General features: G+C 43.2%; 1 protein-coding gene across 3 annotated transcripts in view; it reads right to left on the minus strand.

The window, feature by feature from the left end:
• The window catches only part of GDPD5 (glycerophosphodiester phosphodiesterase domain containing 5), a 362,801-nt gene that overhangs the window by 58,174 nt on the left and 286,365 nt on the right, over window positions 1–18,262 (minus strand). For all 3 annotated transcript variants that reach the window (XR_012800052.1, XM_075592696.1, XM_075592695.1), the window contains exon 9: window positions 209–291. Coding sequence is in view for 2 of the 3 variants with exons in the window: in XM_075592696.1 (XP_075448811.1) it covers window positions 209–291 (83 nt within the window). In the remaining variant the exon portion in view is untranslated. The remainder of the gene's footprint in view (window positions 1–208; window positions 292–18,262) is intronic.

The raw sequence follows: 18,262 nt of genomic DNA on the forward strand, positions 1-18,262 counted from the left end.
TATTAATGAGCAAGTTCTCAAAACATTGCTGTTGAATACATTATATACATAAAACATAGGAACATGACATTGTATTGACCCCTTCACTGCCAGTCGGCATTCCGGGCTCGCCTGTAAAAGGTTCTAAACCAGTCCCTGTTAGTATAACTCCCACGCTGGTCGATGACAAGAACCTGCATTTGTTGAAGTGATAATTCTGGGTCCTCACCTTATCATCACATCAGCTTCCAGCCCATAGGTTTGATGTTCCAGTGCCCTCTGAAAAGACATCAAGGTATTTTCTGGTGCAAGCTGGGAGGGAAAAAATCAATGCAAAATTGACTATTAAAATAATTGAATTAAATATTCCATAGCACATTCCAACACCATAAACAATGGTTACATACAGTACCAAGCAAATACGTGTCAACTCTGGCAGTATAAAATGCAACTTGCCAGTTCACAGTAAACGTCATTATGAATTTTAGAGGTCTATTAAGCTGTAATAACCATGATTGGTCTACACCAGCCAGTGTAACAGACGTCGCACGGAACTATTGAGAGGGGAAATTCTAGGGATACAAATTGACTTCACATTTACATACATTGGTCATTATTGATTTTACCTTCTGAAATGAAAGAACATGGGAAACAGAGTATGTAAAAAAAAAAATTAAAAACACAAAATCGAAGAGAAATGTTTAATTGAAAATGTATAGAAGGTTATTGACAAGGTCATAATAGTTACTTTTAATCATTTGCTTTGTAAGAACTGCTTTCTATGCCGTTACATGCAACCAACTGAAGGTCCCTCCTAGAAATGTGAAGAACCCGCTTTGTTTCCCATGGAGCCATCTCCCAGTTCTAGACTCATCTGCAATGCCATACAGAAATTGAGAGAGGACTACTGTACTTCTCATCTCTGGCTGTTTTTATCCGATGGACAAAGTGACTTCCCAAAGCTTTCTGTGCCAGACAACAAGTGTAAAATTCAATGACTTGACCACCAAAACTGTACCATTCACTAGTGACCTATAAATGAAACCAGAATTTCATGTCTGGCATCTTCTATTAAAACCGCCTTATATGAAGCACATTTTTATAGGCCTTTCCTCAATGACCCAAAGCGACAACAACATTTTGGACTACATATGAATATCCTTATCCTATGTAAACCAAGTGCATTCACATTTTTCTTTCTAATATAGGGGTGTCAGCAAACTCTGGTCCATCAGTAGGGCCCACAAGAGCTTTTTGAACAGGTGAACCGTGTCAGTTCTGCAGTACATGTGACGTTCCACAGGGCGGTGCTGGAGCCTGAAACATTCCATATACTGTACAAAGCAGCATAAACTGCAATACCATATAAGTACTATTACGTACAACACACATTGTTGTACAGAGCCATATAATTACTGTACAGCTAAACTGAATCATGGTCAAGAAAACACTGAGAACTTGTTCTAATATACCGATGATATAAAACACTAAATTAAAATTCCCAAATCCTGGTGTGGCTGGAAGTCTCTTCATGCGATAGCACGTCATGCTCAAAGCCCCATTAAAGTCAATGAAACTTTTCATGCGATCGCACGTCACCTGCCCTCGCACACCTCAGAGAATATGCCCTGAAGGGTGCGTCAACCCAAACAGCTAAACCCGGCAGCCAAAGATACCAAAGTAAAAAATAATAATAGGGGTAAGCACATCCAGCAATGGTTACGGGGCAGTTACAAGGAAGAGGAAGGGAACATATTCAGCCTGAAACATAACCTGCGGCCTAAATACAGAATAGAAAAATAGTGGAAACTTGAATATTTCTAAATAGGTTATCATGGGAAAGTGCCGTCCATGGTCTTCATAGTAACTATCCAGAAAACAGGTCTCTTTCATATTGGCAGCAAAAGGGTTACATTTTTATATTGGAACACAAAAATAGGTTATGCCGGTTACTGCCCTCCGAATGTGGACAGCTCTCAATCTCAATAATGGCTTAGAATTCCCAGTGCCCAATGTTCTCTCTCCTGCGGTGTATTTTTGGATCCCATCTGTATCTCAGATAATAATTTGCAACGGAGTGTATAGAGACTGAGGGAGTCCGAGCTAGAATTCATAAATCAAAACTGTCAATTTGGAGCATTTTCCTGGAGGCTATTTTAGAGAGCAGGATGTCCGTTAATATTACTTGACACCAATTAGATGCACTATTTATTTCGAACCATACACACTCACTCATTCAGTTTTTATAACATTGTTATGACAAAGGTTTATGAAGCAGGGTTATTTTGTGATGCATTGTTAAAGCCCATAGTTGCTTCATACTCAGAAATAAATGTATTCCCCTATACAAGGGGTCTGCAACCTCTCAAGGAAAATGTCTCTCAAAAACATTCTGAGAGCTGCAACACATGCATGAATATCACACCCCCACAAACATGTACATATACTGTACATACACTAATAGGTATACTGTATAACATAAGAAAATATGTGGGAGAATAAAATGCATCTCACAATAATAAATCCCTTTATTTATTTTTTTTCATTGTTTTTCTGTGCAAAACAGTGTAATTTACAAATACACAATACATACATACACTATCCTCCCCAAAAAACACCTACACGACCCCTCCAATACAGGAGAGGCAGGCAAGCAGCTGGGGAGATGTCAAGTCCGGCAGCAACAAGAGGCCCGTTCGCCGCCGGCCCGTCCCCCCCCCTTCCCAACCCCCTACGCCAGGATAGTGAGGGATAGAGGCAGCAGCTGGGGTCCGCAACCTGCAGAGGGCCGCAAATAGGAGTGGAAAGAGCCATGTGTGGCTCGCGGGCCACAGGTTGCCGACCCCTGCCCTATACATAACTAATAATTTTTATATATGAACATGACCGCATTCTGTCCTCATTAACAGGATATTTCAAGTTGTCAGAAATGGCATTTCCTATTCTACCTCTACAATCTGTTATTTCAGTGTTCTGCATTTCTACATACACATAGGATGCAACCAGGGCTGCGTTACAAGAAATAGTTTTTCCAGTATACAAAGTGCTATGTTTTTGTCTTGTGTCGATGTGTTATATTGTAATACAGTTTATTTTTTTTAATGTCGTGTACTCCATTGTTTGGAAGTTTTTTTGCCAGTTCTTTATGACTTCTGTTCTTTGTATACTTAATAGATATTTTTTTTTTATATTCTGTGCTAGAAAAAATATTTGTATAATATATAAAGATACTTGAAAAAGGTCACAGTGCTTAGTCTTCTTAAGGTCGGGTTCCTCGACTCTTCAAGGTCCTGCCAGGGGACCTCCAACAACATGAAGTGAGAGATAAAGTAATTGCAATGCAGTATCAGAGGGCACATAGGATAGGAGTGGTTATAGTCACCGCTGTGTTGCCAGTGTGTAGGAGTGTCCGTGTTGTATGGTGCCTCTGGAGCGCTGCAGCTGCCGGCGACAGCAGGGCTCCCGGCATCCTCGTGTGCTTCCGCACTTCCGCGTTCCACACGTCGGCGGCTGGCTTAATGGACAAGCCAAACGCGTAGGGTTCGCTAGGTTTCTTCATACCAGAGGCAATACGAGGAGACAGGAGTTATTTCTGGCAATTTGCCATCTCTGACGCATGAAGTCAGATAACGACGTGAGAAACCCGGAAGTGCGGAAGCACACGGGGACGCCGGGAGCCCTGCTGTTACCGGCAGCTGCGGTGCTCCAGAGGCACCATACACCACGGGACACTCCTACACACTGGCAACACACGGTGACTATAAGAACTCTTATCCTATGTACCCCCTGATGCTGCACTCCCATTACATTGTCGTGCTTGTCTCTTTTTCCGATCATTGCACTTAATATATTTTGTAGTATTTTGATCAATAAGAAACAGTACATTTGGGTTTTTTCATTAAACTTCAATAATGCGGATTGGGGCACGGAAAACCCCTTGACTGCTATAATGCCCCGATTGCAACTATTGCCGTTTAATGAATAACCCCGATTATATCATGCGCTTCCTTTGATGTGGCCTACAGTGATAATGTAACTAAAGAACTCTCTCTGTACACAGCACCTGGAGCTTGTACGTAATATGTAAATCAACAAAATGTTACTGCACCCTGTCCTGCTCCCCTCGGATTCTTTTTCCTTTCCCATAATTCCTTCTTTTGTTAAAGAAACAAAATAAAAATAGAAAGAAAAAAAAGTGTTCTAAATGAATGGAAGATTTTAATACAGTATTGACGGTCCCATCTACAGCATTTCTTGTACCTCCCTACCTTTCACTTTCCCCTGGTCCTGTGTTTCCCACAATCTTATTTAATCCCCCTTAAAAAAAAACTCTGATCTATTTCATGCAGACGTCTGCCATTGTAATGCATTGTGCCGCTGTTACTGTAAGGCATGGTACGTGTAAAGCAGATCCACCAAACAGCACAACTCACCGCACATTACAACCTTTCCTTATTCCTTTAGACAGTAAAGCCTTACCATTTGGAAAAAGCTTGCCGATTACTACTTTATATGCATACATAAAAAAGTATTAAAAGCAGTGGAGAGCGTTTCTCATAAACTCCTGTCACTGTGAAGGATTATTCTCCTTTTAACCAGTTCCAAAGACTTCAGTTACTAGAAGACAGACACAGATTTATCCATCCATTGAACTTCTTTGGATGTGTTATTGGACACGTTGGGAGCCCATCGTTTCATACTTGGAGAGTAAGGCGATGATATTGTAATGTGAAATGTCACAGAGATGGAGGCTCCTGCACTTGAGTTAGCAGCGTTAAACAGTACATTAGATGCCTAGTAGCAAACAACAACAGATGCTTGCTTTCAAGGCCACCCACTTCCAATCAGCACTGTCTGTTAGCTTTATTTTAAATAGATGTATAAATGACTAAAGCGCGCGCTCACGTTTTAGTAGTGCTCTTTTTGACGAATGTATTTAGAATTTATGAAACAAGTGCTGTATGGTCTTTTTAGCTATTAAAAATGCAACTTTGTCATATTAACTATCAATGATCATATTAACTGTGCATGCAATGTCTTGTATATAATGTATTGTATAACCCTTTTCACTCATTGTAACTATATGGTTGTAACCATGTATTTGTCATTATAACTTTTGGTAAAGGCAAGACTACAGCTAGAATATAATGTATAACCCTGTTCATTTAATGTAAACATGTATTGTCATTATAACTCTGTGCCCGGGACATACTTAAAAACGAGAGGTAACTCCCAACATATTACTTCCTGGTAAAACAGTTTATAAATAAATATGTCACTGTATCCCTGACACTAGCATTCTGCTCAAAGCTGTACTGTACTGTAGATCTGTCATAGAAACACAAACATTTACAGTAGATATTAACTACTTGACCCAATAAGTTTGCCCATTTACCATCTGTTGTGAACTCTCACTCTATTTGAGTCTTTGGTTCTTTTATATTTCGGATAGTGTTGGCTCAATCTCAGTAATGTCCTCCATGAAAACCCTGTCCAATTCCTCTTTCGGTCCTGGATGTCTGGAGATCAGCCTAACACAACTAACATTTTAACCCCAGTTTCTAAGGCTACCTAAAATCATTCAGCCTTTTCTTCCGTTCCCTGTACTGAAAGTAGTTTTTACAAATGTAGCAAGACTTCCCGTCTCTGGTGCCAAGAAAGCAAAAAGCTGTGGCCCCCGAAGACCGTTTCTACCGCGGCCGTGGTGTGGGTGGTAAATGCTTAAATGCTGTATCAGACCCTCCACAGCAATAATCCTCCGGCACCGGGGCAGCTATGGTCGCGTTAATGCAGGTGACCCCGGTGCCGGAGACAATAAGTCTCGCTACATCATCATTCTTCACATAATTTTAAATTGGCAAAATGGTTTCCACATCGCTCGTATGTCTTAAACAATTTTAACTCATTGTCCATACTGTATGTTTAGAATTCACTGCTAATTGACAAAACCCCTTCTCCCATCCTACTTTTGTGGTTTAGGAGCTAATGGCCAACAAACTTTGCCCATCCTGGGGGATTCCAGAATGGACAGAGACACTCAGTGATTGATGAAGTCACCATTACCGATTGGTTCACCAGCATCTTTTTTATAGGCATATGCACTTCTTTTTACCCTTGGGAACTGGGGGGGGGGGGGGAGTATACATGGGTAGCAGCATCGTTGACTAACACAGTAGTAACGCCCTGCTGTTATGAAGACCACTTTATATGTGAGGAGGGAGATTAACTTTAAACGTTTTTTTTCTTGGTGGCCAAAGTTGAATATTTCAACCGCAGACATACGTGCAGAACACTTTTGTCCATCAAACATCCTACAAAAGCTACACCCACACACATTCAGGGAACAACAATCCATGTACATTAAATATGATTCAGAGGGAAAGTGGGTCAAAGAAAATGTAAATAGTTTGTGATTCAATTCAATTATTCATTGCAACCTGTGTTAGTCACGAACCTGATTTACAAAGAACACATTTCAATAGAACATGATCATTTTTACTGAAAGCAGGATCATTATATCCTCTAAATACGTTCCTAAAAAATCTATTATTCCTGATAACTGTGCAACCAAGCAAAACTAGTCTTCTTGGCATCAGCAGAAGCTGGAGTATTACGGCTCAAAAGTGTTCCTGATTTTTTTTTTATCCTGGGCAAAGGGATGACCAAGATATAATTGAAAAACTTTATTGCCACAATAGAGCATTGAAGCTTTAGAGGGAAGGTTGACATGCCTGTGTCCCAAGGAGCCTTGTAATAGTGTTGGCTTAATGAAGGGTTAAAGGCTGTGACTGTTAGGAAGAAGGAAGATGGGGGGGCTTGTTAGGAGGGACTTAAGGGGTACAGAAGAGAAAGCTTACCCCCTCTTCCTTGTTGCAGCTAGGATCTGACAGCATGGTTCCCTAAAGGCAGACAGGCATTCATAGCAGTTGGCCATTTCCTTGGAGGTGGCTTCCACAGGTGCTTCAGAGGAACCATCAGCAGGAACCTCGTGGAAGAACACAGCCCAGGTGGTGAAGCACTGGGCCAACTGTAGGCGAGAATGGGTATACAATAGGTGCACGCGCATCTGCCTCGGGTGCACCGTTAACCACTTGTGTGGTGTATATCAGCAATAAACCACAGTAATATACTCACTCCAGTGGGCTTTTGAAAAAATAAATATATGTATGTACATCTTGACAAAGGTCTGTATTATCCTTTGAATATATTTTTTCAAAAGCCCGTTGGAGTGCCTGTACTACTTTTGTTTTTTGCTAAGCTCCAATAAGCAGCAGTCCCAGCCACTGTAGCGATTGTCTCTGGGACCATCCAGTGTGTCCTGTGGGCATCATGAACAGGCCGAATCCAAGACCCCATTTCAGGGGTGGGGGGTGGTAGGGGCCATCCTAATGATCGGCCAACTAAGCGGCTATTTTAGGGCCCTATGGTGCCTGGCTTATGGGGCTGTGGGGAGGTAGGAAGGGTAGAAAGTGAAGTGATAGATTCCCAGTGAGGGTTTATCTGCACAGGTGGGGCATCAAGAGGTGCTCATAAGCCCTGGGGCAATTCACAGAAGAGCCTAGGAGGAACTCGGAGTCACGGATGATGGAGAATGCAGAAAGCATGGGCACAAAGGTGGCAGCTACCTGAAGCATTTTTGGGCATCTAGGGCCAGGTAGGATGGTGCCGAAAGGGTGTGGGATTGGGAAGGGAGCTTAGGGGCTGCAGCATGGAAGCAGTCAAAGTAGGTGTCGCCTCTGGGAGGTTTGTGTTGTGGGCATTATGGGGTAGAAGGAGGAAGTCGATCAAATGTTGAATCCTCTGGGGATGATGGGATCCAATGAGGGGAGGAGTTGGTTGTGTGGGCGCTTTAGGTGTTTAGCTGGGGAAGAGCCAATTAGGGCAAGCCCTGGGGACTTGGCTGTGGTGTAGGTGTAGCGTTGGTCCTCCTGGGCAGGTTGGTTGTGTAGGGAGCATGCAGATAGTTTTGGATGGGAAGAAAGTTGGGGGTATGTGGGGTCAGTGAAGCAAGCTCATCCTAGCTTAGGGGGGGGGTCTCCGCGGTAGGGGGTGTTATCATTGAACGGAAGGAGTCAGGCAGATCAGCTATGGTTGCAGATGGGGGAGTCGGCAGAGAGTCAAACGTCTTTACCAGATGCTAATGTGTATAGAAAAGAGAAGGGGAGAGTGAGCATAAGGGAGAGAATGTGGGGGATTGGGAGCGTAAGGGGGGACAAGAGACGGGGTGAGGGGGGACGAGAGACAGGGTTGGGGGGGACGAGAGACAGGGTTGGGGGGGACGAGAGAGGGTGGGGGGGACGAGAGACAGGGTGGGGGGACGAGAGACAGGGTGGGGGGGGGACGGAACGAGAAGGGGTGAGCAGGGGGGCGTGAGACGGGGGAGAGGGTTGGGGTTCCCCAGAATCTTACAATCAAATTTTGGGGTTCCTTAACCAAAAAAAAAAGGTGAAAATCACTGGTCTAGAGTCACGCAGCAGCAGCTGTGTCAAAAAAGGGAAATCAGGAGGGAGTGTTGTTGCAAGAAAGGAGGCTGGTAATAAGAGTGAGGCAATGTAAGCTGTTACTCAAACAGGGAAGCGGGAGAGTAGTTAAAGAGCGGCTTTGTGTATGGTTTTTGGATACTGTGTAGGTGGAAACTAGGGCAGCAGCCACTTAATGTGTAAAAAACAATTAGGAATCCCCTAGGTGGAGTTCAGGACAAATTGGTAAAGGAGGTGGCATTGGGACTACAGCTGGCTCTTTAATTCTTTAATCCTCCCTCCCCCCCCCCCCTTTGTCTGATCTAAGGTTATCCCTTTGGGTGTGGTGCCCAAAAAGATGTCGGGCTCCTTTTGCCGCATCCTTCACCTGTCATTTCCCAATCCGCCCTGCGAGTATGCTATTGACAGGGAGCCGTGTCGGGTTACTTATACATCTTTTGGTGAGGGAGTGGGCTCAGGCTCATTGTTGGCAAAGACAGACAGTCAGCCTTTGCTTTGCTCCCCCGGTGCTTTTAATTATGGGGTATTAATAAAGGGCTGTGATTAAGTAAGAGCCAGGATTAGTTTGCTGGTTTACATGCCTCAACATGTACACCCACCTTTCTGATGGGGTAAGAAACCAACCAGTAGGTTCACATGGGTACACACCAGCACACTCTTTGGGCGTACTTATTCCTTAAGCTTTGTCCGTAGTGCAGAATATGGACATATCTCGCGCCGGAATAAAACACTAGGACGCCAATGCATAAAGGCATAGTGTGCGCACTAGCGGGTGCACATGCGCTACTGGGAGAGTGGCGCTTCAAATACAAACTTGTATGACGCCGGGAGGAGGAGGAAGCGCGGAAGCTAGCGTGTTCCACTGTGGACGCGGCCTTAAAGGTGAGGTTGCTACAACTTTGTGCAAAATGGTATAAAGAGAATACAGCAATTAGACTAAGAAAAATAACCTTGTTTGAACACAGCAATTATTTTAAAAATGATTTCAAATGCTCATAATTAAGGTATTAAGTTTGACCATCATATTTTTACATTGTTATCCCCAACTCTTCCCTTGGGTTTCGGCCCCCCTCCCAGACTACACTAAGAATAAAAGGCATTATCGGGGGAAGCAGCAGCATGTTGAAAAATACTGCAGTTAGGGTCAAATAGTCAGAAAATTCAATTGTATAGTGTGTTGATTATAAAGCACTGTGATAATTGATACAGTAGATTACAATTAAATATGCATATACAGTATGATTAGTAATTAAAACACTTTGTACTTTAATATGTTAAATCTGCCATTTTCCCTACTCCTCTCTTCCCCCCCTCAAAAAAAAACAAAAAACCTATTCACCCTGATCCTCATTTCCCCATTTAGGTCATCCAGATGCCTTTAATTGTTATTTAATGTATTTGCCTCATCTACTTATACTGGGTGTCAATAGTCATGTCAATGTCATGTATGGTTTATCCCACCTCCAGGGGAGGCCTGTGACACATCCCATTTCACAATCTTTTGCAAAGTCACGCTAACTACAGTATTGATGTTGTGTAAAGCAAATGGATAGTCGCAATTATAACAATATTTTGTTCCCAGAGTAAAATAAATCATGCACCACCTAATGTATTGCATGATTCAAACGCGTTATTACATTGGGCTACGACCATCACTCCCTCCTATCACTTTGTACATTCTAGTTCAGTGGTTCTAACACTTTGGTGTCTCTACTGCTGGTTGCCTCAAAGGGGAAATCCCATCAGCCCGTTCCTTTCTGTGGCCTGATTCTATGATGCAGTTCCACTGCTGTTTTAATGTACTTTATGTTCTACATATACAGTGTATTTAAATGTGGATGAACAGAGATAACTGGTAGAGTGGTCTTCCAAATGATTATTCATATCGAATTAGTTTAGAAGATGGAAACGTGAAGACGCCTGCTCTTCTAGATTATAGTATAATGTCCATACATGTACTTGGTCTTATCCCTCCCAACATTATTTGCATGAAATAAATGCCACTGCCACATGCGTTTGGCTGAAATCTTTAGGGATACATTTCAAAAACACAACTTTAAAGAAACAATGCCATATTAACATTAAATCCCGTGTTAATGTAAAGATCTCCCACAGATCCAATAATAAAAAGCACCTACATTGGTCACAATATAAAAGCTATACAAAGCTCTCTGACCAAGGCCCAGATTGACTGAACAGTCCTTAAACTCAAAGGCATTTTATGGCCTGTCCAAATTAATGTAAATATGGACCTGAATACCGTCTCAGAAAAGACAGGGGTAACCATGTTTTAACTACTTTGACTAATTGCTCTGATTGGTCCCCAGGGGGTTAAGAAGAGATCCTCTACTGTGTAACAGTGTTGCACAATTATGATGATTAAGAGGAATCTGCTGTTGCAGTTCACATGATTTTGTATTCCAACTTTGGCCAATCTGCTGCTGTGGATCCCTGGCTAAGAACGCATTTCGGAGTAACGTGTCAAGGGGGGGCGTTCCGCCCGAAAACACCAGCCGATGCGTGGGACGCTGACCACAAACAGGATCACCGCAACCAGCGGTTCCAGGCCACAGATGAGAGGGGATACTCTCTAAATTATCCACTGCCTGCCCTTACCATCCGTCTGCACCTATTTCGCCATTTGGAGATATCCTGAGATCTGCACATCGACCAGTCCTGGTTATATATATCCTTTTCTCTTGTTAATTGATGCTTGGCGCCATAGATATCGATTCATTGTTATTACAATTATGATGATTGATACATTTACTCGGGGCTATGTGTAATAGTATTGGAACCCATCATGTGCTGATCGTTTCTCAACACTGCTACATTCTAACATGTTAGCTGCTCCATTTCCCAGCTTGTCCTCCAGGATTACAATCTTACTAAACTGCTTTGCCTTGACACAAATATATATATATGAAGTGGTGGGTTCTGGGGTTAGAGATTGCTGGGATTGTGTGTTCAGTCATTTTAAATTTAAACTGGTATCAGTTGTTTGGTGGTTGGTGGCCCCTCCTCCCAGGGTTTTAGCTCCCCCCACCCCACTTTTTAAGTAGCAGGTTTTTTCCATGTACAGCAGAGACTGCGACTATTCGAACACAAACCAGTGGCAATCACCAAAAAGACCCAGGTACATTCAGAATACATGCCTTAAACTATACCCAGCATTTCTGCATTGATTAATGGCCCATCAGATTAACAGCAGGGGTCCCTGCCAGTCCCATTCAAACTGATAGGGATTGCCAGGGACCCCTGGTGTGTTAATCCTGTGTTATCTTAAACTTGCCCAGCACATACCCAGAATGTAACCGGGCTAGTTTAAGGCAAGCTTTACAATAGTCGTGGTCTCGTCTGTACCTGTGCAGGACAGGTCCACTGAGGCCTTCTCCCTCCAGCAGAGGTAAATAAGAATGTTCACAGGTAGTGTTAGGACCTGCATACTGGTCATGCCGTGCTGTGGCTGCAGGATTATAACGCTTTGGCCAACGGGTTTAACTAAATGACCCTTACTCAGTTAAATACTCTCATGTTGGTATTCACCTATGTATTTTGTCACATTGGATGTAGCATTGGGCATTTGTGTCTTTTGTTGTAAACTGCCCTGCCTTTAACATTACTTTGCCATGCTCACCATACCAAGTTGTTTTGCCCACTGTATGTCTCCATATTGTTATATTCCTGTTTTAGTTGCATTTGTTATTTATACTCTATGCAAGAACAGCTCATTCCTGATGGGTGTTACAGGCTCCAGTGACAGTTAACCCTCCCACAGCAAGTTATCATACATGTATTGTACAGTTGGCATGCCACTATCGGCATCACTGGTTATTGAACCAATGCCTGCTTATAGTAATCCCTGGTACTACACATTTTGTGAATATCTTTTCCGTAATAACATTGGGTGGACGCTTCATGTCATAAGATTTAGATTAAAAAAAACACGTTACTTGTATCTTCTATGTATTGCTTAAGGCAGGGGTGGCCAACTCCAGTCCTTCGAGGTCTACCAACAGGTCAGGTTTTAAGGACAACCCTGCTTCAGCACAGATGGCTCAATCGGTAGCTGAATCAACAACTGAGCCACCTGTACTGACGCAGGGATGTCCTTATAACCTGACCTGTTGGTGGCCCTCAAGGTCTGGAGTTGGTTGTCCCTGGCTTAGGCCAGGTACACTCTGGCTACTGTAGTGCCCGCTGTTGGGGATGCTGCAGGGACAATAGCCGCTGCATAATGGGACCGGGCCCGCTGCGAGGGGGGGGGGGCGTTGCACTCTGCCGACAGGGACTCCTGCTCGCAAGAGAATTGTGATCAGGAGTCGCGACGGAGCGCTAAGCCACGCCCCCGGCGGTTCAGCCAATGAGGGCGAACCTGCCGGGTGACGTCACGGCCGCACCCCCGTCACGCCCCCCCCCCTGTCTTTTGGTCTGCAGCTTGCTGCAGACCAGGGGAATCGGCTGCACGCGCCGCCAGCCTCGCTGACTGGCATGCAGGTACTGTGGCCGCAGCCTTAGGGTCCTGCAAATTCTGAAAATGGTGTGAAGTTCTTAGTGCATGCAGTAAAGTGACGGGATTTTCAAACCACCAAAATTCAGTTCAGTTCTGCTCACTAGTAATGACATCTCTCTGTAGCTAAATGCAGAAGCTTTTTTAAATCTACTGTAAATGCCTTTTAGATTGTTGGTCTATATTATGGCAAAACAATACTCCAGTTAAAGTGAGATTACATACGTCACCTAATCAATTAAAAACTGAACCCAAGATCTTGTATTTGTTGACTGTTTGAAACAGTTTATTTTTTAATGTTTAATTAAAAAATTAATTGTTTCATACATTTTTATAATATTTTAAATATAACATATGGAATGTAAACGGTCTAGAAATACATTTATGGGAAATACACACACAAACCCTGCGTTCCTCCATAATTGGTTTGCAATTTATTAATGACCTTCTACATTTTGATCCTAAGTCTCATAACAAAGGAGAGATTCAGTTGCATCTTTTGATTAAAAAAAAAAATGATGTAAGTCTGCCAACCCAGTCCCGGTAAACTCCATTTAAGCAGGTACCCACACTAAATGCATAATATTCCTTATTGACTTATGGACTAAGCATTGTGAAATATGTGAAAGCGACTAAAGGGTTAAATGAATAAAGCACTTATGCTCACTGCAATAAAAACTGGCAAAAAAATTAATAAAATTCCCTACGCATTAAAAATAAATAAATTGCAAGTGTACAAGTTTTGTAGTGGTTTCGTGGTTTCGTGGTTTAATGGCTGTTTGATCTGGGCCCCAACAGCCGGGAAAAGAAGAAAACCCTCTTCACAAAATCACTGCGTTATGTCCACGCCAACCCCATTATCCTCTCGTTTCACAACTTGAAGTTTGACCAAATGCAGCTACAATCAGCTCGAGCAGATATGAGAATGATTTCGGACTAGCTGGTCTTTAAATTTGTTCTGTTTTTAATGAGGCCATTTTCACGATCCCAGACCCAATCACCACGAACATTCACAAGGGGGAAAATGATTACAATCATATTTCACCTCTTTGTCTTTTCTCATACTGCAAATAATGTGCATTTGCTACTTTCAATCTCCCACATAAACCTCGTTCTGTCAACGACTAACCCAATTTCACTCTTTTAATGAATGGCTCGCCTCTCTTTTCTGCCTTACCCACTTATTGTTTCAATCTGCAAGTTAGTATGCTTAGCATCTATATATACTGATGTGACACTATTAGCCATGCTGTCACTATATACAATAGTGCATTGTTACTGTAGATGTACTGCAGACCCATTACAACTGGATGTTATGAAACATGTTATATATTAGCCAATGTCCCTGCTCACATATGTATCTGATCATTCTAGTTATTGCTCTCCATGTTTTTCTTTTCTTGCTCTCAATCCCCTCCTCATGCCATGATGTCTCTTCTCCTTTAGCCCGATCCTGGCCTGCTCTCCAGTGCTTCCCCCGCTCTCTGGAATTCCCTAGCATGTACCATCAGACTCTCCCCCAGCTTACAGGTGTTTAAAAACTCAGCTTTTCACGGAAGCCTACTCGTCTTACCTCTAACATCCAACTCCGCTCCCTCGCCTACCCCATTGGGAACAGCTGTGTGACTACACCAATGTCCACCCCATGTAACACTCCCCCCCCTAAAAGAAACCTTAATGGCCTCAGCTGTCAGACTGTATATATTCTATAATCTAACCTGAGCCGCACATTATCCTACAATGAGCAGTCACCTCACCCTCTTGTTTCAACATTGTTCCTCATTCCCTCTAGTGTGTAAGAGGTCACGAGCAGGGCCCGCATTACCTTTGACCTCACCTGTATGTAACGGTTTAGGTTTTTTGCAATATACATAACTCAATACCCCACTGTACCGCGCTGCGCAATTCGCAAATAAACGACAACAAAAATAATAATATTACTCTTTATGCTTTGGATAAAAATATAGAAAAGAATGCCATGCATTTTACTGCTCCTAAACTCTAGTACCCCATTATCTATTATTATGGAAAAGGTGTGTGTGGGGGGGTGGGGGGGGGGTGTTGTGGGGGTTTTGTTAGCTTCTATGGAGATGACATAATGGGATTTTATTGTGCACTGTTGCAAATCTGACCCATCTCTTCATTTTCCATTCTTTATATTTGCCTGAAGACCCTCTGTCCTCATTACTCCTGGCAGGCTTGACTTCCTAGATTCGGTATCCCTTTTGAAGGGTTGACCCATGTAACATCGAAATGAATGAATAGCAGACACATGTCTACTTTAAATGTAGGTGACAGACATATTGTGCATGGAAAAAAAGACAAGTATAAGACAATTATGTTTAAGCTTTTAATGTTTCCATGATGACCTATAACGCTAGAGTACAGCTCAACCCCGTTATAACGCGATCCGTTACAACGTGAATTCGCTAATAACGCAATGCAAGCGTGGCTCCCAATTTTCATATTTATGAATTATGATCATATATTTATTTTCGTATTTATGAATACTTTACAACACGATTATTGGTATCTTAAATACTTTATTGTACAATGCATACTATTGTACGTTATTTCTAACGCGATCCGCTTATATCGCGATGTAATTCCTTGGACCCCAAGCACAGCGTTATAAGGGGGCTGAGCTGTATTTACAATATTTACATACTCTTTTTAGTGACAAGACTTTTTGCGGTCCTAGAAACTACAGGTAAATGATCAATTGCCTCTTTTCCTTTTGTTTGTAAAGTGATTGTTATGTCATCATTAGTCAAACATCTAAAAATATCGGGCAATGGTATAAGTTTGGATTCCACTGAACCCAGTGAAAAGAAAACGACATTATTTTCTCAAATCGTTCACGTACCAAAAGCAAACTGTTTACTGAAAGGATGACTGAATATTTTTCTACGGAAGTCATTCACATTATCGGTTGTTTAGATATATATATTGTTTGCCCACTATAAGAACAGAATTGCCAACTCTCACAGATCTTTTATAGGTTAACTGGATTTACAACTGACCTCACTGCAGAGATGAGTAAATCTCGTGGAATCTGAAAGAGAGCCGACAGCTCTGCCCCATCCTCCCTCCCTGTCCTTATGCCGTCAGCATTTTCCTAATAAAATAAATGTAACATATCCCTCCCCAAAACTGTAGTTCATAACATAAACTGATGACAACATTCTCGCGTAAAATCCCTAATTTAGTTGAGAGATTGCCACACTGCCCATGGTTTTCATCACACTAATTAAAAGCAGCTTTCTTTCTTGTTTTGATCCTAAATTAAATCATTTAAACACATCTTCTAGATCTAGTAATATTATGTATAATAGCAATGAAACAGTGGTTCCCAGTCGACAAGGCATGATTGTGGCTTTAATTCTGTGTCTAGTCTCTGATGCCTCTTCACTCAATCTCTATTTATCTTTTACCATCTGTAAAGGAGTGAGGGAGTTAATTCACTCCCTCTGCAAGGGTAAGGAAACTAGACACTGCTGTCAGGTTTCCTGCCAGAGATGCTTCAAATGAACTCCTGATTGAGCAGGGTTTAAAGCTGCAGTTCAAGCAATACCCTACATGTGTGTTTAAAAAAACAAACACACAAAAAAAAAAAAATCAGTTCTGTATTATGAGAAAATACTTGTAGCATTTTTTTAAAATAAAATACAATTTTCAAAGACATTTGAATGTATTCTAATGTAACAAGCATTTGTTTCTATTGCAACTGTAACCCTGTTTCCCCCCCCCCCCCAATCTCTACGGGAGTGTGAGGGGTGCATGGGGGCTGGTTACATGTGGTGTGGTGCGTACCTGTGAGGAACAGGAGGGCCTGAGCTTCCCGTGATGTTGTGGGGGAGCCAGGACCGGGCTTCTGGGGTGATAGCCTCCATAATATCTTAGTGGTGCAGCGCCTCCATCTTCTATACTCCCAGGGTAATGGGACAGGACCGGAATAGAAGAACCCCTTAGGTCCCAGGGTTATACTCTCCAAATCACACACAGTCTTTACGGGTGCAGAACAGTCTCTTTATTTGACAGAACAACGATATCCCAACAATAAGGCTTCCAACAGCTGCAATACAATCGCCCGGGCGAGTACAACCCGCTCACCTCCCACGACCTCCTCCTCTCCTTCCCTCCAAGTCACTCGGCCGAGAGGATGGTCTGAGCTACGGCTGCAATACCCCGTGGCCCACCCCCGAGGTTAGCCTCGAGGTGGGTCTGGAATTCTCTCCCCATCAAACCTGGCAGCGGGGTGAGGGCATTGGTCCACAAGTATATAATTCTATCAGCTCCACTTATAGACGCTGATCGGTTTAGTTCCTCTTGCTCTCAACCGGCATGCTGCGCCGGGGAGCCCGTAGCCTCCTGATACTCCTCGGACCGTTCCGCAGAATTCGGGGCTCACGGCTTAATACTCAGCAGCTCTAGACCCTTGGTATCATTGCTCGCTCGAACTCGTCTTAAGCTACTCTCTCTTGACGCACCATCAATAAGAGAGGAACACGGCACACAGCAAGGACGAAGAATAACACCCACACTCACCGGAGTGGGCTGCTAAATATAGAGCTAGCCCCTCCCCTCCTGGTGTCAGCAGAACCTCCCCTCTTGCTCACGCCTGCAGCAGAGTCCAGGCCTGCGTCTACCATTCAGGTTAGGGCTATGAAGGGGGAAAACCCATAATGAGTACTGGCGCCTGATCTTAACAGGACTTACCGCAGTAGAAGGAAGATAGGTATAGCCTGAGCTGTTTACAGGGGGTTACACTCTCCCTATGGTGGAATCCAATGGTCCCCACTTGGACCCATCTTTAGCAGTACCATCCTGCGGCGAACCACCTGAGAAACAGCACACATAACTATCATAATACATGCATAATGAGGTAGAAATTGTAAGTACAATCTGGGTACTCCCAACATGGAGAACCCTATAGATAGTGCCTTGGGTCAGGCTTCCTTACCCGCCGTCAATTATGGTCAGTGACAGTCACCGCAAACGACTGAACCGGCCCATGCTCAGGCCTGTATGTGACACCAGGCATGTAAATACACCTTCCGATGCTCCATATACGCACTAGCTCACTAATCTTATCTTCATTGTGATATCCCGCCCGACTGTACTTGGTCCGTAGGTACTCTTGGACTGCCTCCCTAAGCCAACTATCCCGGTTATCCTCAACCTCTCATGATGGGCTCCGGCACGTAGGGATACTCATAACCGTGTGACTGACGGTATCTAGCGACTATGGCCCGGTCAGCTCGACTTAGCTTGGTAAGCGTACGATGCCCTG

The sequence above is a fragment of the Ascaphus truei genome, chromosome 3 (assembly GCF_040206685.1).
Source record: "Ascaphus truei isolate aAscTru1 chromosome 3, aAscTru1.hap1, whole genome shotgun sequence".
Taxonomy (NCBI): domain Eukaryota; kingdom Metazoa; phylum Chordata; class Amphibia; order Anura; family Ascaphidae; genus Ascaphus; species Ascaphus truei.